Source organism: Electrona antarctica, assembly GCF_951216825.1.
Source record: "Electrona antarctica genome assembly, chromosome: 23".
NCBI classification, from domain to species: Eukaryota; Metazoa; Chordata; class Actinopteri; order Myctophiformes; family Myctophidae; genus Electrona; species Electrona antarctica.
In genome coordinates, this window is record NC_136804.1 from 38,819,030 (window position 1) to 38,846,745 (window position 27,716).

General features: G+C 42.8%; 1 protein-coding gene and 1 long non-coding RNA gene across 2 annotated transcripts in view; one reads left to right on the forward strand and one right to left on the reverse strand.

Annotated features, from left to right (window-relative positions):
- LOC306916647 overlaps positions 1-27,716 on the forward strand; it is a 571,903-nt gene that overhangs the window by 522,128 nt on the left and 22,059 nt on the right. The gene's annotated exons all lie outside the window — the stretch shown is intronic.
- LOC306916805 (RNA polymerase II-associated protein 3-like) overlaps positions 857-27,716 on the reverse strand; it is a 32,862-nt gene continuing 6,002 nt past the window's right edge. Inside the window, exons 5-15 of the mRNA XM_079494837.1 lie at positions 26,528-26,598; positions 22,731-22,988; positions 19,201-19,328; positions 18,151-18,272; positions 13,352-13,422; positions 10,803-10,898; positions 9,317-9,645; positions 8,649-8,853; positions 6,331-6,428; positions 3,118-3,218; positions 857-2,188 (exon numbers count right to left, since the gene is read on the reverse strand). Of these exons, the coding sequence (XP_079350963.1) occupies positions 2,103-2,188; positions 3,118-3,218; positions 6,331-6,428; positions 8,649-8,853; positions 9,317-9,645; positions 10,803-10,898; positions 13,352-13,422; positions 18,151-18,272; positions 19,201-19,328; positions 22,731-22,988; positions 26,528-26,598 (1,565 nt within the window). The 3' untranslated portion in view covers positions 857-2,102. The remainder of the gene's footprint in view (positions 2,189-3,117; positions 3,219-6,330; positions 6,429-8,648; positions 8,854-9,316; positions 9,646-10,802; positions 10,899-13,351; positions 13,423-18,150; positions 18,273-19,200; positions 19,329-22,730; positions 22,989-26,527; positions 26,599-27,716) is intronic.

A 27,716-nucleotide genomic window follows, 5' to 3' on the forward strand; every position in this document is an offset into this window, starting at 1 on the left:
ATATTGCCAGGGAGGTGTCTCTGTATCGTTATATTGTCAGGGAGGTGTCTCTGTATCGTTATATTGTCAGGGAGGTGTCTCTGTGTTGTTATATTGTCAGGGAGGTGTCTCTGTATCGTTTATGACAGTCAGTCACTCATATATGATAGTCTGTTTCTAGTGAAAATTTAACTAATTCAGTAGCAGTAACATTAGCGTTTTCTCGTTGATTCTTCATATCCATATGAGTGAAACGGCCTGGATGACATGTTTATTTTTCAAACACAGTTCTTATATGAGGCGATCTAAAATCTGGGGATTACAATGCAAATAAAAAGTACATGAACCCGTGGATTTGCGCCCTCTACCGATATTGACGTCAGACTTCGGTGCTCTATTGACTGAACTCTAACCTGGTGTTTTTGGTGTCTTCATCACAGATCCTCACTGGTGCGGCTGCTGAGAACGACGTGGGAAAGTGCACAAAAACATATTTACTCCATTGTAGTTTTATTATATATTTTTTCATTCTCCCGTGATACTTTTAGATATATATTTACTTCAGAGACTCTTTGCTGTCCAGCCTCGCTCTCTCTACACCAAAAATAAAGCAGAAAAAATGTATGCATTATGTGGACCTGTTCAGAATATAAATATATATCATACTTTCAACAAAACGAGTTCAATAAAGCTTGTGTGGGTTATGTCTGACACACACACACACACACACACACACACACACACACACACACACACACACACACACACACACACACACACACACACACACACACACACACACACACACACACACACACACACACACACACACACACACACACACACACACACACACACACACACACAGAGAGACAGATAACAAAAAAATATGTTTATTTGTAATTCAGTGGTGTTTTTGCAACAAAACTTTAAATGTACTGTATATAAATGCAATCAAATCCTCACACCCACCCCCCTCTGGTGGGTCAAATGAGAACTGCATGCCTGGCACGGACCAACCGACCTGTTTCTCCACCCACCCCCCTCTGGTGGGTCAAATGAGAACTGCATGCCTGGCACGGACCAACCGACCTGTTTCTCCACCCACCCCCCTCTGGTGGGTCAAATGAGAACTGCATGCCTGGCGGACCAACCCCTGTTTCTCCATCAACCAACAGAACATAAAGACAGAGACAGCTGGAGGCTCAGCACCAATCAGTGGATACTTCCCAAATAAAATCAAATAAAAACAAAAACAGTGTATTTAGTCTTTGTGTGTGTGTGTGTGTGTGTGTGTGTGTGTGTGTGTGTGTGTGTGTGTGTGTGTGTGTGTGTGTGTGTGTGTTCTGCTAACGTTTGGTTTGGACGTGTGGCGCGTTCCTTCTCCTCATCAGTTAAAGCTGAAATGAACACGTCAGTTGGCATCCCTCTTAGTGATGAGGAAAGATTAGCTAAAGTTGTGGCAAATCTGCAAAACAAATGCTTACCACTTATAGCTTTCTTCACAGATGTGTTCATAAAGGTGTCTACTATCACAGATGTTCCAACCCAACTCCCTCCTTGGGAAACTTTGTGACAGCTGCTGAAAGTTGGGGTACCATTAACAACCAATATAAGGCAACATTTTCCAAATTTCATTATACTTTAAGTAGCATGTGACATGACAAACTAAGGGGTTTTCATGATGCTGAATCCATTGCGAGCATTAGTTTTGCACAAAAAACACGCTCCTTTGCCTAAAAATGCCCATAGCCGTCATCACAAATGTGTGGCTATGGCCGAATTTAGCCCAAGGAGTAAAACTACTGCTTGGAATGGATTCAGCATCATGAAAACCCCCTAGTTTGACATGTCACATGCTACTTAAAGCATAATAAAATTTTGGGAATTTTGCCTTATATTGGTTGATTAGCGATTGCGCACCGGTTCCGGTACCGCGTTGGTACCCCAACTTTCCCAAGGAGGGAGTTGGGTTGGAACAAATGTATATGTGATAGTAGACACCTTCATGAACACATCTGTGAAGAAAGCTAGTGGTAAGCATTTTTCTTTTGCAGATTTGTCACACATTTCGCTAATTTTCTCTAACTGTAGCTCAAAAACGATGAACGAAATCCCAAGAGTCACACGCCATATTTGTTCCGCAAGGATGCGACGGAGGATCTGTCCAGGTCAGCTCGCTGAAGGAAGTCAAACAGTTCTTGCAGAACTGGAAGAAGAAGGGAAAAAAAAAGGACAAATCCAATAATGTTTTAAAACCCATTCTGGGCAGGAACCCCTTTTTGTGTGTTTTTAAAGCATTATGTTATTACTATATATGTATATACTTTAGCTCAGGGCTGGGTGACTTTGACGATGGAGAAGGCCACTATATTTCCACACTCAGTCCACAGGGCCACATTGCATATTACTGTCGTTGCGAAAATAGTCGATGTACAAGCTCAAAACGCGTCGCAGCGCGACGCGTTTTGAGCTTGTAGATCGACTATTTCTTGCTATATTTGAATTGAAAGATTCATTTTTGAATTGGAATCCTGAAATCTAACCTCTTTATTTAATTTCAAATGCATTTAGTTATAGTTATGTTAACTTTACCAACTAAATCCAAACACTCAAAAAGACAATAACATTTTAATACTAGTCATTAAGCTATACTAAGCTACTCCATTTAGTAATTAAAGCGGGTCATGTTTGCATGATTGAAATTGTAACAGCTGAAATCAATAATATATCAGTATTCCAATATTAACTTGAGGGCCACATTGAGTGAAGGTGAGGGCCGCATGTGGCCCACGGGCCGCCAGTTGATATTAACCTGAGGGCCACATTGAGTGAAGTTGAGGGTCGCATGTGGCCCCCGGGCCGCCAGTTGCCCGTGAATGCTTTAGCTATTGAAAAATAGCAAACTACAAAGGGGGGGGGGGGGGGGGGGTGCAACATATATTCGGGTCGGAGGCCAATTATATATCATTTTGGGGGTCCTTGACATGGAGAGCACCACTTGCATAGAAACATAGGGTTTTTCAGAAAACTCGTAGGATTTAGAAGACATTTTGTAGAATGTGGTCTCGGGTCTAAATGGGTGATTCAAATCCATTTCTGGGCCAACGGCTGAACAAGACGAGACGAGAGACGCACCTTTCCTCTCCGAGGAGGACATGAACATGACGGCCATGTCGAAGCGTCTCACACTCGCCAGACTGCCCAGGATGTCCAGGATGTGTGACGGGGTTTCGTTCCTGAAGAAGAGTTGGTTTTATTATTATTATTATTACTATTGTTACACGTCATGCTAAATGGACAGATGATGGAGGTTCATACACAGAGGCGGACTTACCGTTGGGCTAGGGTGGGCTGCAGCCCGGGGGCCCCCGACTAAGGGGGGGGGCCCGGAAAATAGTATTGAAATCCAATTAAAGTGAAATGTGTGTATAGTTATTGTATTTAGTTGTATTATGGTTAAACCATTGAGAGCTTCTGCCTGCCTGCCTCTCTTTTTAGGGGCCTGGGTACCCCAAAATGAAAACAAAATAGCCCAGGGGGGCCCTCAAATTTGCTCCAGCCCGGGGGCCCTCAGCAAGGTAAATCCGGCTCTGTTCATACAAGGGTAAACATTTTCATTCATGTGTACCACTGGTAAAAAAAAATACGATTTAAGCATTTATGAGACGCTCTTAATCCAGAGCGACTTACAGTAGTCATCAAGGATCATAAGCAACTAAGAACCTAACATCCGTCTAACATCCTCTGAGCAGCTTCTCCTGGTGGTGCCTCAAGACTTACCTTTATTCCTTGGCATATCCAGGCATAGTATGAGATGTTTTCTGATATTCAATGTGACACTGCTGTGTTTGTCCTTTTTTAATGAAGTTGTGTTTTTAAATGTTTTACTGTCAAGCACTTTGGTGTGCTATATAAATAAAGGTGGTATGGTATGGTAACACTTTGGTGTGCTATATAAATAAAGGTGGTATGGTATGGTAACACTTTGGTGTGCTATATAAATAAAGGTGGTATGGTATGGTAACACTTTGGTGTGCTATATAAATAAAGGTGGTATGGTATGGTAACACTTTGGTGTGCTATATAAATAAAGGTGGTATGGTATGGTAACACTTTGGTGTGCTATATAAATAAAGGTGGTATGGTATGGTAACACTTTGGTGTGCTATATAAATAAAGGTGGTATGGTATGGTAACACTTTGGTGTGCTATATAAATAAAGGTGGTATGGTATGGTAACACTTTGGTGTGCTATATAAATAAAGGTGGTATGGTATGGTAACACTTTGGTGTGCTATATAAATAAAGGTGGTATGGTATGGTAACACTTTGGTGTGCTATATAAATAAAGGTGGTATGGTAACAGCAGAATATCTGTACAATGAACATGTACACTATAGAATACTTAGTGGGTAAGATTTTAGACAGCGAAGCGAGGAGGTCATTATTACACTTTACTCACTTGGTGAAGAAGAGATGCATGGTGTGCAACACTTTACTCACTTGGTGTAGAAGAGATGCATGGTGTGCAACACTTTACTCACTTGGTGTAGAAGAGATGCATGGTGTGCTACACTTTACTCACTTGGTGTAGAAGAGATGCATGGTGTTCAACACTTTACTCACTTGGTGTAGAAGAGATGCATGGTGTTCAACACTTTACTCACTTGGTGTAGAAGAGATGCATGGTGTGCAACACTTTACTCACTTGGTGTAGAAGAGATGCATGGTGTGCTACACTTTACTCACTTGGTGTAGAAGAGATGCATGGTGTGCTACACTTTACTCACTTGGTGTAGAAGAGATGCATGGTGTTCAACACTTTACTCACTTGGTGTAGAAGAGATGCATGGTGTTCAACACTTTACTCACTTGGTGTAGAAGAGATGCATGGTGTGCAACACTTTACTCACTTGGTGTAGAAGAGATGCATGGTGTGCTACACTTTACTCACTTGGTGTAGAAGAGATGCATGGTGTGCAACACTTTACTCACTTGGTGAAGAAGAGATGCATGGTGTGCAACACTTTACTCACTTGGTGTAGAAGAGATGCATGGTGTGCAACACTTTACTCACTTGGTGTAGAAGAGATGCATGGTGTGCTACACTTTACTCACTTGGTGAAGAAGAGATGCATGGTGTGCTACACTTTACTCACTTGGTGAAGAAGAGATGCATGGTGTTCAACACATTACTCACTTGGTGAAGAAGAGATGCATGTTGTTCAACACATTACTCACTTGGTGAAGAAGAGATGCATGGTGTTCAACACTTTACTCACTTGGTGAAGAAGAGATGCATGGTGTGCAACACTTTACTCACTTGGTGAAGAAGAGATGCATGGTGTGTTACACTTTACTCACTTGGTGTAGAAGAGATGCATGGTGTGTTACACTTTACTCACTTGGTGAAGAAGAGATGCATGGTGTGCAACACTTTACTCACTTGGTGAAGAAGAGGTGCATGGTGTTCAACACTTTACTCACTTGGTGAAGAAGAGATGCATGGTGTGTTACACTTTACTCACTTGGTGAAGAAGAGATGCATGGTGTGCAACACATTACTCACTTGGTGAAGAAGAGGTGCATGGTGTGTTACACTTTACTCACTTGGTGTAGAAGAGATGCATGGTGTGCAACACTTTACTCACTTGGTGAAGAAGAGATGCATGGTGTTCAACACTTTACTCACTTGGTGAAGAAGAGATGCATGGTGTGCAACACTTTACTCACTTGGTGAAGAAGAGATGCATGGTGTTCAACACTTTACTCACTTGGTGAAGAAGAGGTGCATGGTGTGCTACACTTTACTCACTTGGTGTAGAAGAGATGCATGGTGTTCAACACTTTACTCACTTGGTGAAGAAGAGGTGCATGGTGTGCAACACTTTACTCACTTGGTGTAGAAGAGATGCATGGTGTTCAACACTTTACTCACTTGGTGAAGAAGAGATGCATGGTGTGCAACACTTTACTCACTTGGTGTAGAAGAGATGCATGGTGTGCAACACTTTACTCACTTGGTGTAGAAGAGATGCATGGTGTTCAACACTTTACTCACTTGGTGTAGAAGAGATGCATGGTGTTCAACACTTTACTCACTTGGTGAAGAAGAGATGCATGGTGTTCAACACTTTACTCACTTGGTGTAGAAGAGGTGCATGGTGTGCAACACTTTACTCACTTGGTGAAGAAGAGGTGCATGGTGTGTTACACTTTACTCACTTGGTGAAGAAGAGATGCATGGTGTGCAACACTTTACTCACTTGGTGAAGAAGAGATGCATGGTGTGCTACACTTTACTCACTTGGTGAAGAAGAGGTGCATGGTGTGCTACACTTTACTCACTTGGTGAAGAAGAGGTGCATGGTGTGCAACAGCTGGCTGAGAAGGTGCGGTTCCAGGGAGTTCTGGAAGATCTTTGCATATGCAGCGGGACTTATTTGCTGGAAAGCAACGAAAAGAAAAAATATTAGTCAAAAACGAAAGATTATATTATTCACACACCGGTTAGATTTGTTGGAACATACAACTTGTTTTTGACGATAAGAGTTGCTTATTGTAAATCGCTCTGGATTAAGAGCGTCTACTAAATGCCTAAATTGTAGAGTAAGGTTTGAGTCCGTGGCAGGCGACAGACTCCGACATACATTTCGTTGAACTGTACCCATTCTACAAACTGTGGCTTCAACTGTTCAATCAATAATGGCCGGTTAAGACTGAGCTTATAGGGTTAGTTAAGGTTTGGGGTAGGGTTAGTAATGTCCGACATAGAGCACCGAAGTCTGACGTCAATATCGGTAGAGGGCGCAAATCCACGGGTTCGTGTACTTTTTATTTGCATTGTGATCCCCATAGGGGGGATTTTAGACCGCCTCATATAAGAACTGTGTTTGAAAAATAAACATGTCATCCAGGCCGTTTCACTCATATGGATATGAAGAATCAACTGACTGAGAGAAAACGCTATTGTTACTGCTGCTGAATTAGTTACATTTTTGCTAGAAACAGACTGTATCATATATGAGTGACTGACTGTCATAAACGATACAGAGACACCTCCCTGACAATATAACGATACAGAGACACCTCCCTGACAGTATAACGATACAGAGACACCTCCTCCCTGACAATATAACGATACAGAGACACCTCCCTGACAATATAACGATACAGAGACACCTCCCTGACAATATAACGATACAGAGACACCTCCTTGACAATATAACGATACAGAGACACCTCCCTGACAATATAATGATACAGAGACACCTCCTCCCTGACAATATAACGATACAGAGACACCTCCCTGACAATATAACGATACAGAGACACCTCCCTGACAATATAACGATACAGAGACACCTCCCTGACAATATAACGATACAGAGACACCTCCCTGACAATATAACGATACAGAGACACCTCCCTGACAATATAACGACACAGAGACACCTCCCTGACAATATAACGATACAGAGACACCTCCCTGACAATATAACGATACAGAGACACCTCCCTGACAATATAACGATACAGAGACACCTCCCTGACAATATAACGATACAGAGACACCTCCCTGACAATATAACGATACAGAGACACCTCCCTGACAATATAACGATACAGAGACACCTCCCTGACAATATAACGATACAGAGACACCTCCCTGACAATATAACGATACAGAGACACCTCCCTGACAATATAACGATACAGAGACACCTCCCTGACAATATAACGACACAGAGACACCTCCCTGACAATATAACGATACAGAGACACCTCCCTGACAATAACGCAGAGACAGCTTGTTTATTTTTGGACCACAACGCTTATAGTAGACGATATTAAGATGAGCCCATGTTATTCTCCTTAGAGAAATGACTTCCGTGAACCAGGGGAATCGAGGGGACGAGCGAGTTGATGTCAGGACTTCGGCGCTCTATAAAGTACATACCCGTGTGGTGCCACTCAAAGTCACTACTGGGTTGGGCTTGCCGGATGCAAGGGCCAACCGCTAGTTGCGACCGCAGGTTCGCATTCACTATGAAAACGTTGCCACCCTTAGATCTCCATATATGGAGCTGACCTGTTCTCACATTCCATATGTTGATCTGATGTATGTATGTATGTATGTATGTATGTATGTATGTATGTATGTATGTATGTATGTATTTGGTTAAAATGGGTAAGGTTTTAAAAAAGGCAAAAGCATGCTCTGTTGCACTGGCCTAAAAGTGGGTCCTCTAAAACGGCTCCAACTTCTGAGAATGTGTGTTTGGTTCATTAGCCACCAGATGGCATACCTTATAAGTATGTATGTATGTCTGTATGTCTGTATGTATTTAAAAGGTTTTTTTTTTTGTAAAATCCCAGCCTACAATACCTTAATATATTTAAAATCCAAAGTAAGGTTACCAGTGAAGGGCAACCTGCCTATTCACTGGGGACTATGCAAGGCAGAGGCGTCCACCCCCCTGAGTCCAAGTTAGACTAGACCGCGTATGTATGTATGTATGTATGTATGTATGTATGTATGTATGTATGTATGTATGTATGTATGTATGTATGTATGTATGTATGTATGTATGTATGTATGTATGGATGGATGTATGTATGTACACACACGCGGTGCGTCAGTCAGTCACACAGTCAGCACTCACCCTCAGATATTGATAAATGACTTCGGGCTTGTTTCCAATCTTCCTGAGGTCAGATTCCAGCTGGAAGCCAGAGCTGGGAGCGGGCGGGACGTTGATGACCTGTGGTTCTGTGGACGGTGCTCTAGAAGGAGTCTCTGGTTTAACACTGGACACTTCTGTCCTCTGTCTGTCTCTCTGTCCTCCAACATCACCGTCCTCAGGAACCCTGGGGGGAAAGAAAAATACACAAACGCATCAACGTTGTAGAAATCACATTTTTTGAGTGGTCGGAAATAGCGTTTGTTTTGAAATGTCTTAGCTTTTTATTTTCATGATCTTCTGATGTATCGTGATGTTTTTTATATGATATTGCATTACCCCCCCCCCCCCCCCCCAAGAAGCAAAGATTGGAGTTAAAAACATTCGCTCTGAAAAAATATATATTCAAAGATTTGCGCCGTATTGTCACAATTCTTCAAAAATAGCACGTCTACAAGCTCATAGCGCGGCACTCGGTGCCGCGCTATGAGCTTGTAGATCTGCTATTTTTCAATAGCTAAAGTATAACATAATGCTTAAAACACCAAAAGGGGTTCCCATCTAAAAAAGTACAATACAATCATTACTTTCCACCACAGACAGACTGACTGTGTGAGCGAGGCTTTTGAATCAAAAACGGCACCACTTACCGGACAGGTGAGCGCGCGGGGAGTTCGGGGACTTCCGTGATTTCCTCGATCTTTAGCATCTTAGCGATGGGGGACGTCGACAGTGGTGAGGAGCGATCCCGACCCTGACCCTCCCCTGCAACGTCCCGGGGCGAAGGCGCAGGGTTTTGGGACCCGATGGAAGACACAGGAGGGTTTTGGGACCCGATGGAAGACACAGGAGGGTTTTGGGACCTGGAGGAAGGCCTTGTGGGGTTTCGGGACCCGACCGATGAAGCCCCCTCGCCCCCCACGTCGGGCACAGAGATCTCTCCGCTCACTTCCTCGATATCGATTCTCCTCAGTGGTTTCTGGTGATGACAAAATGGAGAAGGTGTTCAAATCCAGCCCAGTCTTCACATAACTAAACAAAACAATGCTTGAGAAGTCAAACAAATCACGTTCAACCCAGATTTGGCACGAACGAAGGGTTTAAATTCTTTGAGATGAGAGATGAGATTCAATTTATTGTCAAAGTACAGTACAAGTACAGCACAGCGAAAAGTATTTTCGCATCTCACCAAAGTGCAAACATGTCAGTGAGGAGGAGGATACATTAATTACAGTAGTACAGTAGTAACAGTAGATATGGGCTGAGCAGTAGTCATTTAAATAAATAAATAAATATAATAGGATATGAGAAGGAAGAAAAAAGCATGATCTGTCCCTATTGCACGTGGCCCTTATTGCACGTGGCCCTTATTGCACGTGGCCCTTATTGCACGTGGCCCTTATTGCACGTGGCCCTTATTGCACGTGGCCCTTATTGCACGTGGCCCTTATTGCACGTGGCCCTTATTGCACGTGGCCCTTATTGCACGTGGCCCTTATTGCACGTGGCCCTTATTGCACGTGGCCCTTATTGCACGTGGCCCTTATTGCACGTGGCCCTTATTGCACGTGGCCCAATGCACAAAATGCTAAACTAAGGTCCAGAGACTATATTCCACAAAGTCCAGTGGCCATATCGCACGAGTCCACATACTATAGTGCTATAGACTAGGATGTGTCCAGAGTCTCGGATACGACAGGGATGGTGGATGGGTTGGGGGGAGGGGGGGCTGACACTAGAGGGGGGATGTGTAGCGCCCTACCAACAGCCCTAAAGAAGTGTACTCTCTTTCAAAAGCGCTCTAACAGAGCACTTAAAAAATACTCAAAGTGTGTATATTTGTCTATCATTAAATGTTTTTTGCTGATAGAGTACGGCAGGACCCCAATGGATTCATCCTTTTTAGTATTGTACTCACTGAAGTATTCAATCAAACAGTTTAGTATTGTACTCACTGAAGTATTCAATCAAACAGTTTAGTATTGTACTCACTGAAGTATTCAATCAAACAGTTTAGTATTGTACTCACTGAAGTATTCAATCAAACAGTTTAGTATTGTACTCACTGAAGTATTCAATCAAACAGTTTAGTATTGTACTCACTGAAGTATTCAATCAAACAGTTTAGTTACTCACCGTTGAGCGCAGGAGGGGTGGTTTGTTGACGGCCTGGATGGTTCTCCTCGCTACGTTGTCCTGCGTCTCCAAAAGACCGCCGTCTCCCTTCATGTCCTACAGAGAGACTAGATTCAGTTCTAAAGACCTCCGTCTCCCTTCATGTCCTACAGAGACTAGATTCAGTTCTAAAGACCTCCGTCCCCCTTCATGTCCTACAGAGAGACTAGATTCAGTTCTAAAGACCTCCGTCCCCCTTCATGTCCTACAGAGAGACTAGATTCAGTTCTAAAGACCTCCGTCCCCCTTCATGTCCTACAGAGAGACTAGATTCAGTTCTAAAGACCTCCGTCCCCCTTCATGTCCTACAGAGAGACTAGATTCAGTTCTAAAGACCTCCGTCTCCCTTCATGTCCTACAGAGAGACTAGATTCAGTTCTAAAGACCTCCGTCCCCCTTCATGTCCTACAGAGAGACTAGATTCAGTTCTAAAGACCTCCGTCTCCCTTCATGTCCTACAGAGAGACTAGATTCAGTTCTAAAGACCTCCGTCCCCCTTCATGTCCTACAGAGAGACTAGATTCAGTTCTAAAAGACCTCCGTCCCCCTCCATGTCCTACAGAGAGACTAGATTCAGTTCTAAAGACCTCCGTCTCCCGTCATGTCCTACAGAGAGACTAGATTCAGTTCTAAAGACCTCCGTCTCCCGTCATGTCCTACAGAGAGACTAGATTCAGTTCTAAAGACCTCCGTCCCCCTTCATGTCCTACACAGAGACTAGATTCAGTTCTAAAGACCTCCGTCCCCCTTCATGTCCTACAGAGAGACTAGATTCAGTTCTAAAGACCTCCGTCTCCCTTCATGTCCTACAGAGAGACTAGATTCAGTTCTAAAGACCTCCGTCCCCCTTCATGTCCTACACAGAGACTAGATTCAGTTATAAAGACCTCCGTCCCCCTTCATGTCCTACAGAGAGACTAGATTCAGTTCTAAAGACCTCCGTCCCCCTTCATGTCCTACAGAGACTAGATTCAGTTCTAAAGACCTCCGTCTCCCTTCATGTCCTACAGAGAGACTAGATTCAGTTCTAAAGACCTCCGTCCCCCTTCATGTCCTACAGAGACTAGATTCAGTTCTAAAGACCTCCGTCCCCCTTCATGTCCTACAGAGAGACTAGATTCAGTTCTAAAGACCTCCGTCCCCCTTCATGTCCTACAGAGAGACTAGATTCAGTTCTAAAGACCTCCGTCCCCCTTCATGTCCTACAGAGAGACTAGATTCAGTTCTAAAGACCTCCGTCCCCCTTCATGTCCTACAGAGAGACTAGATTCAGTTCTAAAGACCTCCGTCTCCCGTCATGTCCTACAGAGAGACTAGATTCAGTTCTAAAGACCTCCGTCTCCCTTCATGTCCTACAGAGAGACTAGATTCAGTTCTAAAGACCTCCGTCTCCCTTCATGTCCTACAGAAAGACTAGATTCAGTTCTAAAGACCTCCGTCTCCCTTCATGTCCTACACAGAGACTAGATTCAGTTCTAAAGACCTCCGTCCCCCTTCATGTCCTACAGAGAGACTAGATTCAGTTCTAAAGACCTCCGTCTCCCGTCATGTCCTACAGAGAGACTAGATTCAGTTCTAAAGACCTCCGTCCCCCTTCATGTCCTACACAGAGACTAGATTCAGTTCTAAAGACCTCCGTCCCCCTTCATGTCCTACAGAGAGACTAGATTCAGTTCTAAAGACCTCCGTCCCCCTTCATGTCCTACAGAGAGACTAGATTCAGTTATAAAGACCTCCGTCCCCCTTCATGTCCTACAGAGAGACTAGATTCAGTTCTAAAGACCTCCGTCTCCCTTCATGTCCTACAGAGAGACTAGATTCAGTTCTAAAGACCTCCGTCCCCCTTCATGTCCTACAGAGAGACTAGATTCAGTTCTAAAGACCTCCGTCTCCCGTCATGTCCTACAGAGAGACTAGATTCAGTTCTAAAGACCTCCGTCTCCCGTCATGTCCTACAGAGAGACTAGATTCAGTTCTAAAGACCTCCGTCTCCCGTCATGTCCTACAGAGAGACTAGATTCAGTTCTAAAGACCTCCGTCCCCCTTCATGTCCTACAGAGAGACTAGATTCAGTTCTAAAGACCTCCGTCCCCCTTCATGTCCTACAGAGAGACTAGATTCAGTTCTAAAGACCTCCGTCCCCCTTCATGTCTTACAGAGAGACTAGATTCAGTTCTAAAGACCTCCGTCCCCCTTCATGTCCTACAGAGAGACTAGATTCAGTTCTAAAGACCTCCGTCCCCCTTCATGTCCTACAGAGAGACTAGATTCCGTTCTAAAGACCTCCGTCCCCCTTCATGTCCTACAGAGAGACTAGATTCAGACCCCCTGGAACTACCTCAAGGACCCCTGGGGGTCCCCGGACCCCACTTTGGGAACCTCTGGTCTGGGACTAAATATATAAATCTTTCTACACGCCATCATGATTTTCTTTTGCAGTGTTCTAGGGTTAGATTAGATCTACAAATCATCCGTCCTCTAGGAATAGATATATAAATCTTTCTACATACCATCATGATTTTGTGCAGCTCAGTGCGAGCCTGCTTGTTCCCAGGTTCTAGTTTCAACACCTCCTGGAAATCTGTCAAAACAAAACAACAACAAAAAGAAAAGAAAGAAAAGAAAAAAATCTGCATTTACAAAACGACTCCACTGTAAACTCCTCGGTGTTCATTTAACTTGGAAGACGGTACTAATGTAACCAATTAGATCTGCTTTACGGGTTTAGGGTTTTACGGTTTAATGCGGCACGCAGGTTAACCCATTCTGACCTGAGATCAGATTCTAAAACAGTTTTCTGAAAAAGCTATGTTTCCATGTCAGTCGTTCTTCGATTTTTCTAAAATAGCAGATCTACAAGTTCATAGCGCGCCACTTGGTGGCGCGCTATGAGCTTGTAGATCTGCTATTTTTCACTAGCTAAAGCATAACATAATGCTAACACCAAAAGTTAGCATTTTGGTGTTAAAGCTGATTTCAGCTTTCAGTTACAATTCCAAACATGACCAGCTTAAATTACTGGAAAATATACATACTTTTCAGGATTCCAATTCAAAAATAGCAAAAATAGCTGATCTACAATCTCAAAACGTGTCACAGTGCGACGCGTTTTGAGCTTGTAGATCTGCTATTTTTGATAACTTTTTGTGGAACTATAGTGGCCCTCTCCATCATCTAAAAAGTTGCCCACCCCTGTTCTAGACAGGCGAGAGGTGCCATCTTGTGGCGATAGACTGTAATAGCAGTCTCTGATTAAAGAAATATTAAAGAATAAATAATAATGTTACAGCCGATGGACCAATAAGGGCGACCGCATGGCCACGTTAGAATTAAACGGTAAAACCGAATATATTTTGGGAAGGACAGTAAACCTTAGCGGGTTACGTTTGTACCCTCTCTCTGAGTTACAACAAATGGATTAATTATCAAAGCAAAGCAAAGCAAAGTTACTATATTTACCCAGGGTAACTGGACTAAGCATCAGATACTTGTTTACAGCCAGGCCCTGCTCATAGAACATTTCATGGTAGTGGTTCAATGCCTTGCTCAAGGGCACTTCAGCGGTGGTAATTTTAACGTGCCGGTCCGGGGATACGAACTGGCGACCTTCCGGTATCAAGACCGCTCCGCAAACCGTTCGGCCACCGCTGCCCAACGCTGAGGGTTTTATGTTCCATGCAACAGTGTGTTCTAAATGACCTTACATTATGTGGTACAGAGCGTCGTAGACGGTCCCGCCCCCTTCAAGGGCACAGGAAGAGAATTCCCCATTCATTTTTTCCCATAGATGTTTCACAAAGTCTTTATTGAACCCATTTAGACCCGAGTTAAAAACATTCACTTTGAAAGAATATATATTCAAAGATTTGCGCCACATTTTTACAATTTTTCAAAAAATATCAGACCTACAAGTTCATAGCGCGGCACTCGGTGCCGCACTATGAGCTTGTAGATCTGATATTTTTCAATAGCTAAAGTATAACATAATGCTTTAAAACACCAAAAGGGGTTCCCGCCCAAAATGGGTTAACCCATTCTGGACAGGAATCCCTTTTTGTTGTTTTAAGCATTAACTTTTAGCTATTGAAAAATAGCAGAACTTTTTTTATTTGTTTTCTTATCTTGAAAATGTGGTCTTTGAATATATATTCTTTCAGAGCGAGAACGATTTTTAACTCAAACCTTTGCTTCTGGGTGGGGGGTCCCTGGAACAACATATTTTCTGATGGGGGCCTGTGGCCAATTACATTTCATTTTTGGGGTTCTTGACATGAAATAGTTTGAGAACCACTGATATAGAAACATTGTTTGATTTAGAAGACTTGTTTTAATCGTCCTCAGGTCCAAATGGGTCAAAGACCTCCAAGCCGCGGACAAAGACAACTCGGAAGGTGACAAATCATGACCATAAACACAAATCATGACCATAAACACAAATCATGACCATAAACACAAATCATGACCATAAACACAAATCATGACCATAAACACAAATCATGACCATAAACACAATTCTTTGGACTGAACCAGGGCTGGGCAACTTTGACGATGGAGAGGGGCCATTATATTTCCACACTCACTCCCTAGGGCCATATATTACTGTTGTAGCAAAAATAGCCGATCTACAAGCTCAAAACGTGTCGCAGTGCGACACGTTTTGAGCTTGTAGATCGGCTATTTTTGCTATTATTCGAATTGAAATCTTGAATTATTTTTTGCTATTTTTAAAATTGGAATCCTGAAAATTTACATTTTTATGTCATTTCAAATGCCTTTAATTATACTTGTGTTGAGCAATGAGCTACTAATGTAGACGGAAGTAATTCAAGTGGGTCATGTTTGCATGTTGTGGAATTGTAAACAGCTGAAACCAATATTATATCAGTATTCTGACATTAACCTGAGGGCCACATTAAGTGAAGGTGGGGGCCGCATGTGGCCCCCGGGCCGCCAGTTGCCCACCCCTGGACTGAACAAATCATTCGAAAGAAGAAAAAAAGGGCAGAGTACAACACTTTTTTATTTCTTCTAATTATTTGTCCGGCCCGCCAATTGTTTTTATTATTGTCATGATTTGTCAGGAGTCGAGTTGTCTTTGTCCTTTGGCTTTAAAGGTCTTTAACCCATTCCCTTTTTGGTGTTTTAAGCATTATGTTATACTTTAGCTACTGAAAAATAGCAGATCTACAAGATCATAGCGTGGCACCGAGTGCCGCGCTACGTATAAGTACTTATAATAAATAATCATGAACTTTATCATAACACATTATAAAGCTTTATATTTTACTCATGATCAGAGCTTCCGTTGCTCCAGACTGTACGACGGAAGCATGTATATTTTACTCATGATCAGAGCTTCCGTTGCTCCAGACTGTATGACGGAAGCATGTATATTTTAATCATGATTAGAGCTTCCGTTGCTCCAGACTGTATGACGGAAGCATTTATATTTTACTCGTGATCAGAGCTTCCGTTGCTCCAGACTGTACGACGGAAGCATTTATATTTTACTCATGATCAGAGCTTCCGTTGCTCCAGACTGTACGACGGAAGCATTTATATTTTACTCATGATCAGAGCTTCCGTTGCTCCAGACTGTATGATGGAAGCATTTATATTTTACTCTGGATCAGAGCTTCCGTTGCTCCAGACTGTATGACGGAAGCATTTATATTTTACTCGTGATCAGAGCTTCCGTTGCTCCAGACTGTATGACGGAAGCATTTATATTTTACTCGTGATCGGAGCTTCCGTTGCTCCAGACTGTATGATGGAAGCATTTATATTTTACTCATGATCAGAGCTTCCGTTGCTCCAGACTGTACGACGGAAGCATTTATATTTTACTCATGATCAGAGCTTCCGTTGCTCCAGACTGTATGACGGAAGCATTTATATTTTACTCGTGATCGGAGCTTCTGTTGCTCCAGACTGTATGACGGAAGCATTTATATTTTACTCGTGATCGGAGCTTCCGTTGCTCCAGACTGTACGACGGAAGCATTTATATTTTACTCATGATCAGAGCTTCCGTTGCTCCAGACTGTACGACGGAAGCATTTATATTTTACTCATGATTAGAGCTTCCGTTGCTCCAGACTGTACGACGGAAGCATTTATATTTTACTCATGATCAGAGCTTCCGTTGCTCCAGACTGTATGACGGAAGCATTTATATTTTACTCGTGATCGGAGCTTCCGTTGCTCCAGACTGTATGACGGAAGCATTTATATTTTACTCGTGATCGGAGCTTCCGTTGCTCCAGACTGTACGACGGAAGCATTTATATTTTACTCATGATCAGAGCTTCTGTTGCTCCAGACTGTATGACGGAAGCATTTATATTTTACTCGTGATCAGAGCTTCCGTTGCTCCAGACTGTATGACGGAAGCATTTATATTTTACTCGTGATCAGAGCTTCTGTTGCTCCAGACTGTATGACGGAAGCATTTATATTTTACTCATGATCAGAGCTTCCGTTGCTCCAGACTGTACGACGGAAGCATTTATATTTTACTCATGATCAGAGCTTCCGTTGCTCCAGACTGTATGACGGAAGCATTTATATTTTACTCGTGATCAGAGCTTCCGTTGCTCCAGACTGTATGACGGAAGCATTTATATTTTACTCGTGATCAGAGCTTCCGTTGCTCCAGACTGTATGACGGAAGCATTTATATTTTACTCGTGATCGGAGCTTCCGTTGCTCCAGACTGTATGACGGAAGCATTTATATTTTACTCGTGATCGGAGCTTCCGTTGCTCCAGACTGTACGACGGAAGCATTTATATTTTACTCATGATCAGAGCTTCCGTTGCTCCAGACTGTATGACGGAAGCATTTATATTTTACTCGTGATCAGAGCTTCCGTTGCTCCAGACTGTATGACGGAAGCATTTATATTTTACTCGTGATCAGAGCTTCCGTTGCTCCAGACTGTATGACGGAAGCATTTATATTTTACTCATGATCAGAGCTTCCGTTGCTCCAGACTGTACGACGGAAGCATTTATATTTTACTCATGATCAGAGCTTCCGTTGCTCCAGACTGTACGACGGAAGCATTTATATTTTACTCATGATCAGAGCTTCCGTTGCTCCAGACTGTACGACGGAAGCATTTATATTTTACTCATGATCAGAGCTTCCGTTGCTCCAGACTGTATGACGGAAGCATTTATATTTTACTCATGATCAGAGCTTCCGTTGCTCCAGAGACTGTATGACGGAAGCATTTGAAAATTGTGAGATGCGACAGTCAACAGGCAACACGAGACTAATTCAATCAATACTGCGCATGCAGTACCTTCTTTGGCCTCTCGGAGGCGGCCTAGGGCAGCTCTTGCCGTTGCTCTGCGGGAGAAAGCCTTGGAGTAGGTTGTGTCCAGAGAGATGGCCTTACAGCAGTCCTGTTCTGCCTCACAGTACCTGCACACACACACACACACACACACGTGCGTGAGCACACACACACACACACACACACACACACACACACACACACACACACACACACACACACACACACACACACACACACACACACACACACACACACACACACACACACACACACACACACACACACTTTGATTTTAGTTTTAGTCACATTTTAGTCACCTGCAATATTTTAGTGTTAGTCTAGTTTTAGTCGACTAAATATCATAAGATTTTAGTCGACTAAATCTACAGATGATTTAGTCGAACAAAAATGTATTTTGGCGTGCCTTGATGCCGTCATGAAAAATAGCCGATCTACAAGCTCACAACGCGTCGCAGAGTGACGCGTTGTGAGCTTGTAGATCGCTTATTTTCAGCATGCAACTAATTGCAGTGTTGTTCGAAAATCAAAAGCATTTTAACACTTTGAGAGCCCACGCAAAACTGCCCAAAAATCACTTTCACCTAGAAAAACATTTTTTATAATTCAGCTGACTGTGGAGACACACGCTGGAACTTTACTTTGAAATGTTTTATAGTTTGAGTTATTTAATTTAAACGCCAAATGCATTCTCAATGGCGAAAACACAAACTTTGGCACCACGTATTAAAAAAACAAAAAAAATCATTGTTTTGATTTTTTTGATTTTATTTATTAAAGAAAATTATATATATATTTTTTTTTTCAAAGACGTCCACAGACGTCTTGGGCTCTGCCCGTGCGGTAATACCAAAGACGTCCACAGACGTCTTGGGCTCTGCCCGTGCGGTAATACCAAAGACGTCCACAGACGTCTTGGGCTCTGCCCGTGCGGTAATACCAAAGACGTCCACAGACGTCTTGGGCTCTGCCCGTGCGGTAATACCAAAGACGTCCACAGACGTCTTGGGCACAAAATGTGTTAACGGTTGGAACCTCTCCATCTTGAGGTTGGCCATGGCTCTGTTGGCGGGTAGCAGAGCGTTGGTGGGGTCAGCGTCCATTCCTCTACTGTAGCACTCTATGGCTGCCTCGTACCTCCCCTCTTTGAAATAGGCGTTCCCCTGAAGAGCACAATGAGTAAATAAATAAAACATCAGCCTAGTGTAGAGCTTTCACGTCTAGTCATTTTTACTAGTTTACTAGTCGACTAGTTGTTTAACTACATATTATGTAAAACAATATATATATTTGTACATTTAAAAACTGTGTACATTGGTGACTATAACTATAATCTACCTGATCTTGAGGCCTACAAGAAAAAGGAAAAAACAAAAACGTTTTTTTGGGGGGTTTTTTCCGTATCAACTAGTCAACTAGTACCAACAAGGTCGACTAGTGGATTTACTAGTCGACTAGTGGATTTACTAGTCGACTAGTGGATTTACTAGTCGACTAGTGGATTTACTAGTCGACTAGTGGATTTACTAGTCGACTAGTTGCTTAACCCATTTAGACCTGAGATCAGATTCTATAAATGTCTTCTACATGCTGAGTTTTCTGAAAAAGCTATGTTTCTGTGTCAGTCGTTCTTCGATTTTTCAAAAATAGCAGACCTACAAGCTCATAGCGCGCCACTCGGTGGCGCGCTATGAGCTTGTAGGTCTGCTATTTTTCAATAGCTAAAGCATAACATGATGCTAACACCAAAAGGGGTTCCCGCCCAGATTGGGTTAACGCCCTACCCCTAGTGCTGCACGATTCTTGCTCAAACATGAATCTCGATTTTTCTCCTGCACAAGAATTGAGATCACGATTTTTTTCCCTTTCATTAAAATATGTATTGTCTTTAGTTGCTTAATATTACGACATGGTGTCACCTGGAGCCATAACTACTGTGGCTTTAGTTTAAACAGACCACATCAAAGTGCTTAAAGACTTAAACCTCTCTCTCTTGGACAGCCAACCAGAGCTGCAGGACAGGAGTCTGTCAAATGTAGAAATGAGATCCTAAAATGTGCTTTTGCTCTGGAAGCTAAAAGGTGATGCGTGGCAGTGTTGATTAAACCCATTTAGGCCTGACGTCGAAATATAAAAAATGTCTTCTAAATCATGACAATTTTCTGAAAAACCTCATGTTTCTATATCAGTGGTTCTCAATATTTCATGTCAAGGACCCCCAAAAAATATGTCATTTTCCGCCGACCCTCCATCTGAAAATATGTTGTTCCAGGGACCCCCCAGAAGCAAAGATTAGCGCTAAAAATGTTCGCTCTGAAAGAATATATATTCAAAGATTTGTGCCACATTTTCACGATCTTTCAAAAATAGCAGACCTACAAGCTCGTGGCGCGCCACCGAGTGGCGCGCCACGAGCTTGTAGATCTGCTATTTTTCAATAGCTAAATTATAACATAATGTTTTAAAACACCAAAAGGGGTTCCCGGCCAAAAGGGGTTCCCGCCCAAAATGTCGACCAAAACCTATGACTGTTCGTCGACTACCGTTTTTTCACTGATGAAAACTAAATGATCACTGAATGAAAACTAAGCTACGACTAAAACTGAGACTAAATATATTGACAATTTCATCAACGAATAAAAACTAGACTAAAATGTCAGGGAGGGACTAGTGGAGAAGAGATCCAGTAGAACTAAATGTCAGGGACTGACTAGTGGAGAAGAGATCCAGTAGAACTAAATGTCAGGGAGGGACTAGTGGAGAAGAGATCCAGTAGAACTAAATGTCAGGGAGGGACTAGTGGAGAAGAGATCCAGTATAACTAAATGTCAGGGAGGGACTAGTGGAGAAGAGATCCAGTAGAACTAAATGTCAGGGAGGGACTAGTGGAGAAGAGATCCAGTAGAACTAAATGTCAGGGAGGGACTAGTGGAGAAGAGATCCAGTAGAACTAAATGTCAGGGGACTGACTAGTGGAGAAGAGATCCAGTAGAACTAAATGTCAGGGAGGGACTAGTGGAGAAGAGATCCAGTATAACTAAATGTCAGGGAGGGACTAGTGGAGAAGAGATCCAGTAGAACTAAATGTCAGGGGACTGACTAGTGGAGAAGAGATCCAGTAGAACTAAATGTCAGGGAGGGACTAGTGGAGAAGAGATCCAGTAGAACTAAATGTCAGGGAGGGACTAGTGGAGAAGAGATCCAGTAGAACTAAATGTCAGGGAGGGACTAGTGGAGAAGAGATCCAGTAGAACTAAATGTCAGGGAGGGACTAGTGGAGAAGAGATCCAGTAGAACTAAATGTCAGGGAGGGACCAGTGGAGAAGAGATCCAGTAGAACTAAATGTCAGGGAGGGACCAGTGGAGAAGAGATCCAGTAGAACTAAATGTCAGGGAGGGACTAGTGGAGAAGAGATCCAGTAGAACTAAATGTAAGGGAGGGACTAGTGGAGAAGAGATCCAGTAGAACTAAATGTCAGGGAGGGACTAGTGGAGAAGAGATCCAGTAGAACTAAATGTCAGGGAGGGACTAGTGGAGAAGAGATCCAGTAGAACTAAATGTCAGGGAGGGACTAGTGGAGAAGAGATCCAGTAGAACTAAATGTCAGGGAGGGACTAGTGGAGAAGAGATCCAGTAGAACTAAATGTCAGGGAGGGACTAGTGGAGAAGAGATCCAGTAGAACTAAATGTCAGGGAGGGACTAGTGGAGAAGAGATCCAGTAGAACTAAATGTAAGGGAGGGACTAGTGGAGAAGAGATCCAGTAGAACTAAATGTCAGGGAGGGACTAGTGGAGAAGAGATCCAGTAGAACTAAATGTCAGGGAGGGACTAGAGGAGAAGAGATCCAGTAGAACTAAATGTCAGGGAGGGACTAGTGGAGAAGAGATCCAGTAGAACTAAATGTCAGGGAGGGACTAGTGGAGAAGAGATCCAGTAGAACTAAATGTCAGGGAGGGACTAGTGGAGAAGAGATCCAGTAGAACTAAATGTCAGGGAGGGACTAGTGGAGAAGAGATCCAGTAGAACTAAAAGACAAGAATTTTATGCTTGGTAGCATGCTGAAAATATCCGATCTACAAGCTCACATATCTGCTATTTTCAGCACGCTCCCGAGTGTAAAGATCTGCCATTACGACGCCATCAAGGCACCAACAAACTACATTTTTGTCGACATCAATCGTATGATATTTAGCCAACTAAAACTAGACTAAAAGCTAAAGCATTTCAGATGACTAAAATGTTACTAAAACTACTTCACAGAATTTTATTCAAAAGACTATGAAATAAAACTAAATCAAATTGACGTGCTCGTGTGTGTGTGTGTGTGTGTGTGTGTGTGTGTGTGTGTGTGTGTGTGTGTGTGTGTGTGTGTGTGTGTGTGTGTGTGTGTGTGTGTGTGTGTGTGTGTGTGTGTGTGTGTGTGTGTGTGTGTGTGTGTGTGTGTGTGTGTGTGTGTGCGTGCGTGCGTGCGTGCGTGCGTGCGTGCGTGCGTGCGTGCGTGCGTGCGTGCGTGCGTGCGTGCGTGCGTGCGTGTGTGTGTGCGCGCGTGCGTGCGTAACGTACCCTGTCTTTGTGTACAACGGCTTCTTGACGACTCTGATGCTCCGTCACGACGCTCTGATGTTTGGGGTCGTCGACTGCTGCTGGGGGGGTCTCCGTGGGTATGTGGGCTGCTGGGGGGGTCTCCGTGGGTCGGTGGGCCACTGTGGGGGTCTCCACGGGTCGGTCAACTGCCAGGGGGGTCTCCGCGGGTCGGTCAACTGCCAGGGGGGTCTCCGCGGGTTCCACGACTTGACTCGGACATTTAACACCAATCAAAGTCTGAAGTAGGGGTGGGGGTGACATGGTGATAAACAACGGTTTCGTTCGCAAGAGTATTTTGGCCTAAAATGGCCTCTTAACCCATTTAGGCCTGACGTCGAAATTAAAAAAAGAAATCTTCATGACAGTTTTCTGAAATACCAATATTTCATGTCAAGGACCCCAACAATGATCTGTGTTTGGCTACCAACCCCCATCTGAAAATATCTTATTCCCGAAACCCCTCAGAAGCAAATATTTGAGTTAAAAACTCGCTCTGTAACAATATATATTCAAATATTTCAGGCACATTTTCACGATTTTTCAAAAATAGCAGACCTACAAGTGCCGCGCTATGAACTTGTAGGTCTGCTATTTTTCAATAGCTAAAGCATAACACAATGCTTAAAACACCAAAAGGGGTTCCGCCCAAAATGGGTTAAGGTCGCTGCACACCGAGTGCGTTTTTCAGATCTTTAGCTGCGTTTCTCATCGGTTTTCCGAAAAAAACGCGTTCAACCACCTTTACTCCTTTTCCTTGTAGCTGTTGTTACCTTGTAGGTGGTTGTACTGTTGAGAAATAACCATGACAAAATATTGTGTATGGTGATACTACTTGAAAAATGGCCGTGATAAATCCAGTGTGAATTATTTGGTGGCTTTTAAGTTGGGGCATACTAGAGAAGGTTTGTCCACACTGATCACATCCATAGGGTTTCTCTTCATACTAGAGAAGGTTTGTCCACACTGATCACATCCATAGGGTTTCTTTCCAGTGTGAATTTGATGGTGTCTTTTAAGGTGGGATTTGTAATGGTAGTGTTGTCCACACTGGTCACAGTCGTGTTGTTTTGGTTTAGCCAAAACAACACCCGACCCGGCCAGGTCATACCAAAGACTCTAAACATGGGACCCAGTGCCTCCCTGCTTGGCACTCAGCATCAAAGGGTTGGATTGGGGGGCAAGTCCCTGCGACATACTAGCGTCATGTCCAGGGGGTGTACCTGTACATCAAGCTGCCTCACGCTACAGAAACAGGAGAGGAGGAGGGCTCCTGCCCTATGGGCCTAATGGCTCGGCAAGGCTACTTACTACCACTGCTAGTCTGAAGAGAACAGGGCATTGTGTTATGTATTAGTCGGGGCAGTTGGGTGCGGGGGTGGCTCAGGGGTAGAGTGGCTGGATGGTAACCGCAAGGTTGCCAGTTCGAACCCGGGTTCCCCCAGAGTTGGTGTCGAAGTGTCCTTGAGCAAGACACTGAACCCCTAATTGCTCCTGATGTGCTGGTTGGTGCCTTGCATGGTTTCCGCCACCATCGGTGTGTGAATGGGTGAATGTAATGCACAATCTCTGTAAAGCGCCTTGGATAAAGGCGCTATATAAATGCACCATTTACCATTTAGTCCTCGCTCTGAGCTATCCTCTTGAAGAGAACGGGGCATTGTGTTCTGTATTAGTCTGTGCTCTGAGCTATCCTCTTGTGTTCTGTATTAGTCCTCGCTCTGAGCTATCCTCTTGTGTTCTGTATTAGTCCTCGCTCTGAGCTATCCTCTTGTGTTCTGTATTAGTCCGTGCTATGAGCTATCCTCTTGTGTTCTGTATTAGTCCGTGCTCTGAGCTATCCTCTTGTGTTCTGTATTAGTCTGTGCTCTGAGCTATCCTCTTGTGTTCTGTATTAGTCCTCGCTCTGAGCTATCCTCTTGTGTTCTGTATTAGTCCGTGCTCTGAGCTATCCTCTTGTGTTCTGTATTAGTCTGTGCTCTGAGCTATCCTCTTGTGTTCTGTATTAGTCTGTGCTCTGAGCTATCCTCTTGTGTTCTGTATTAGTCCGTGCTCTGAGCTATCCTCTTGTGTTATGTATTAGTCCGTGCTCTGAGCTATCCTCTTGTGTTCTGTATTAGTCCGTGCTCTGAGCTATCCTCTTGTGTTCTGTATTAGTCTGTGCTCTGAGCTATCCTCTTGTGTTCTGTATTAGTCCGTGCTCTGAGCTATCCTCTTGTGTTCTGTATTAGTCTGTGCTCTGAGCTATCCTCTTGTGTTCTGTATTAGTCTGTGCTCTGAGCTATCCTCTTGTGTTCTGTATTAGTCCTCGCTCTGAGCTATCCTCTTGTGTTCTGTATTAGTCCTCGCTCTGAGCTATCCTCTTGTGTTATGTATTAGTCCTCGCTCTGAGCTATCCTCTTGTGTTCTGTATTAGTCCGTGCTCTGAGCTATCCTCTTGTGTTATGTATTAGTCCTCGCTCTGAGCTATCCTCTTGTGTTCTGTATTAGTCCGTGCTCTGAGCTATCCTCTTGTGTTCTGTATTAGTCCGTGCTCTGAGCTATCCTCTTGTGTTCTGTATTAGTCTGTGCTCTGAGCTATCCTCTTGTGTTCTGTATTAGTCCGTGCTCTGAGCTATCCTCTTGTGTTCTGTATTAGTCTGTGCTCTGAGCTATCCTCTTGTGTTCTGTATTAGTCCGTGCTCTGAGCTATCCTCTTGTGTTCTGTATTAGTCTGTGCTCTGAGCTATCCTCTTGTGTTCTGTATTAGTCCGTGCTCTGAGCTATCCTCTTGTGTTCTGTATTAGTCCGTGCTCTGAGCTATCCTCTTGTGTTCTGTATTAGTCCTCGCTCTGAGCTATCCTCTTGTGTTCTGTATTAGTCTGTGCTCTGAGCTATCCTCTTGTGTTCTGTATTAGTCCGTGCTCTGAGCTATCCTCTTGTGTTATGTATTAGTCCGTGCTCTGAGCTATCCTCTTGTGTTATGTATTAGTCCGTGCTCTGAGCTATCCTCTTGTGTTCTGTATTAGTCTGTGCTCTGAGCTATCCTCTTGTGTTCTGTATTAGTCCGTGCTCTGAGCTATCCTCTTGTGTTCTGTATTAGTCCGTGCTCTGAGCTATCCTCTTGTGTTCTGTATTAGTCCGTGCTCTGAGCTATCCTCTTGTGTTCTGTATTAGTCCGTGCTCTGAGCTATCCTCTTGTGTTCTGTATTAGTCCTCTTTTTTTTTTTAATCACGATATACGATAGCGATAATCGTCCCATCTGTAATTAGGGTTAGTATCAGAGAGAACGGTAGCAGAGATCAGTGTTGTTTTTGTCGACTAAAACTAAGACGAAAAATGTTCGTCGACTACCTTTTTCCACTGACGAAAACTAAATGGAAACTACATTAAAACTAAGCTATGATGACAAACAAACAACAAATAAAAAGTTAGGAAGGGACTAGTAGACAAGAGATCTAGTCATTTTACAATTAGTTGCTGAAAGCATGCTGAAAATAGCAGATCTACAAGCTCACAACGCGTCACGTTGACACGTTGTGAGCTTGTAGATCGGCTATTTTCAGCAAGTATAAAAACAGTCATTACGATTTACGACGGCATCAAGGCCCGCCAAAATACATTTTGTGCGACTAAATCAACTGTCAATTTAGTCGACTAAAATCTTATATTTAGTCGACTAAAACTAGACTAAACACTAACACATTCCAGGTGACTAAAATGTGACTAAAACTAAATGAAAACTATTCAAGAGACTATGACTAAAACTAAAACACCACGGGCAGAGATCAGAACTCACGTCTTTGATCTTCTTCACTTCATTCTGAGCCTCCAGGTTTCCAGGGTCCAGCTTCAGAACCGTCTCATAATCTGCGTGTATAAAAACACATTCATATCAATAACTGGCGGGGTTTTTTTTGCTCCCGATCCGATTCCGATCATTTGAAAATGGCGTGATCGGCCCCCGATCGGGACAGCCCGATCAATAACCCATTGAGACCTGAGACCAGATTCTACAAAATGTCTTCTAAACCCTACAACGGTTTTCTGAAAAACCTCATGTTTCTACATCAGTGGTTCTCAAACTATTTCATGTCAAGGATCCCAGACATCATATGTATTTCTGCTGTGGACGAAAATAATCTTGTTCCAGGAGCAAAGATACAAGTTAAAAATGTTTGCTGTGAAAGAATATATATATATATATTCCTAGGGTTTGCACACGTTTTCAAAAATAGCACATCTAGAGCTCTGAGCTGAGTTTTTCCAACAGCTAAAGTTTAAAATAATATTTAAGGTGGTTATAAGCTATAAGGTGACACAGATGCGGTCCAGGTGGTAATGGGCCAACAGAGCTGTAAGCTTGGTGGTTATTTAAATCATCTTAAGTATCTCTTGGTAGTTATTTAAATCATCTTAAGTATCTCTTGGTGGTTATTTAAATCATCTTAAGTATCTCTTGGTAGTTATTTAAATCATCTTAAGTATCTCTTGGTGGTTATTTAAATCATCTTAAGTATCTCTTGGTAGTTATTTAAATCATCTTAAGCATCTCTTGGTAGTTATTTAAATCATCTTAAGTATCTCTTGGTGGTTATTTAAATCATCTTAAGTATCTCTTGGTAGTTAATTAAATCATCTTAAGTATCTCTTGGTAGTTATTTAAATCATCTTAAGCATCTCTTGGTAGTTATTTAAATCATCTTAAGTATCTCTTGGTAGTTATTTAAATCATCTTAAGTATCTCTTGGTAGTTATTTAAATCATCTTAAGTATCTCTTGGTAGTTATTTAAATCATCTTAAGTATCTCTTGGTAGTTATTTAAATCATCTTAAGTATCTCTTGGTAGTTAATTAAATCATCTTAAGTATCTCTTGGTAGTTATTTAAATCATCTTAAGCATCTCTTGGTAGTTATTTAAATCATCTTAAGTATCTCTTGGTAGTTATTTAAATCATCTTAAGTATCTCTTGGTAGTTATTTAAAT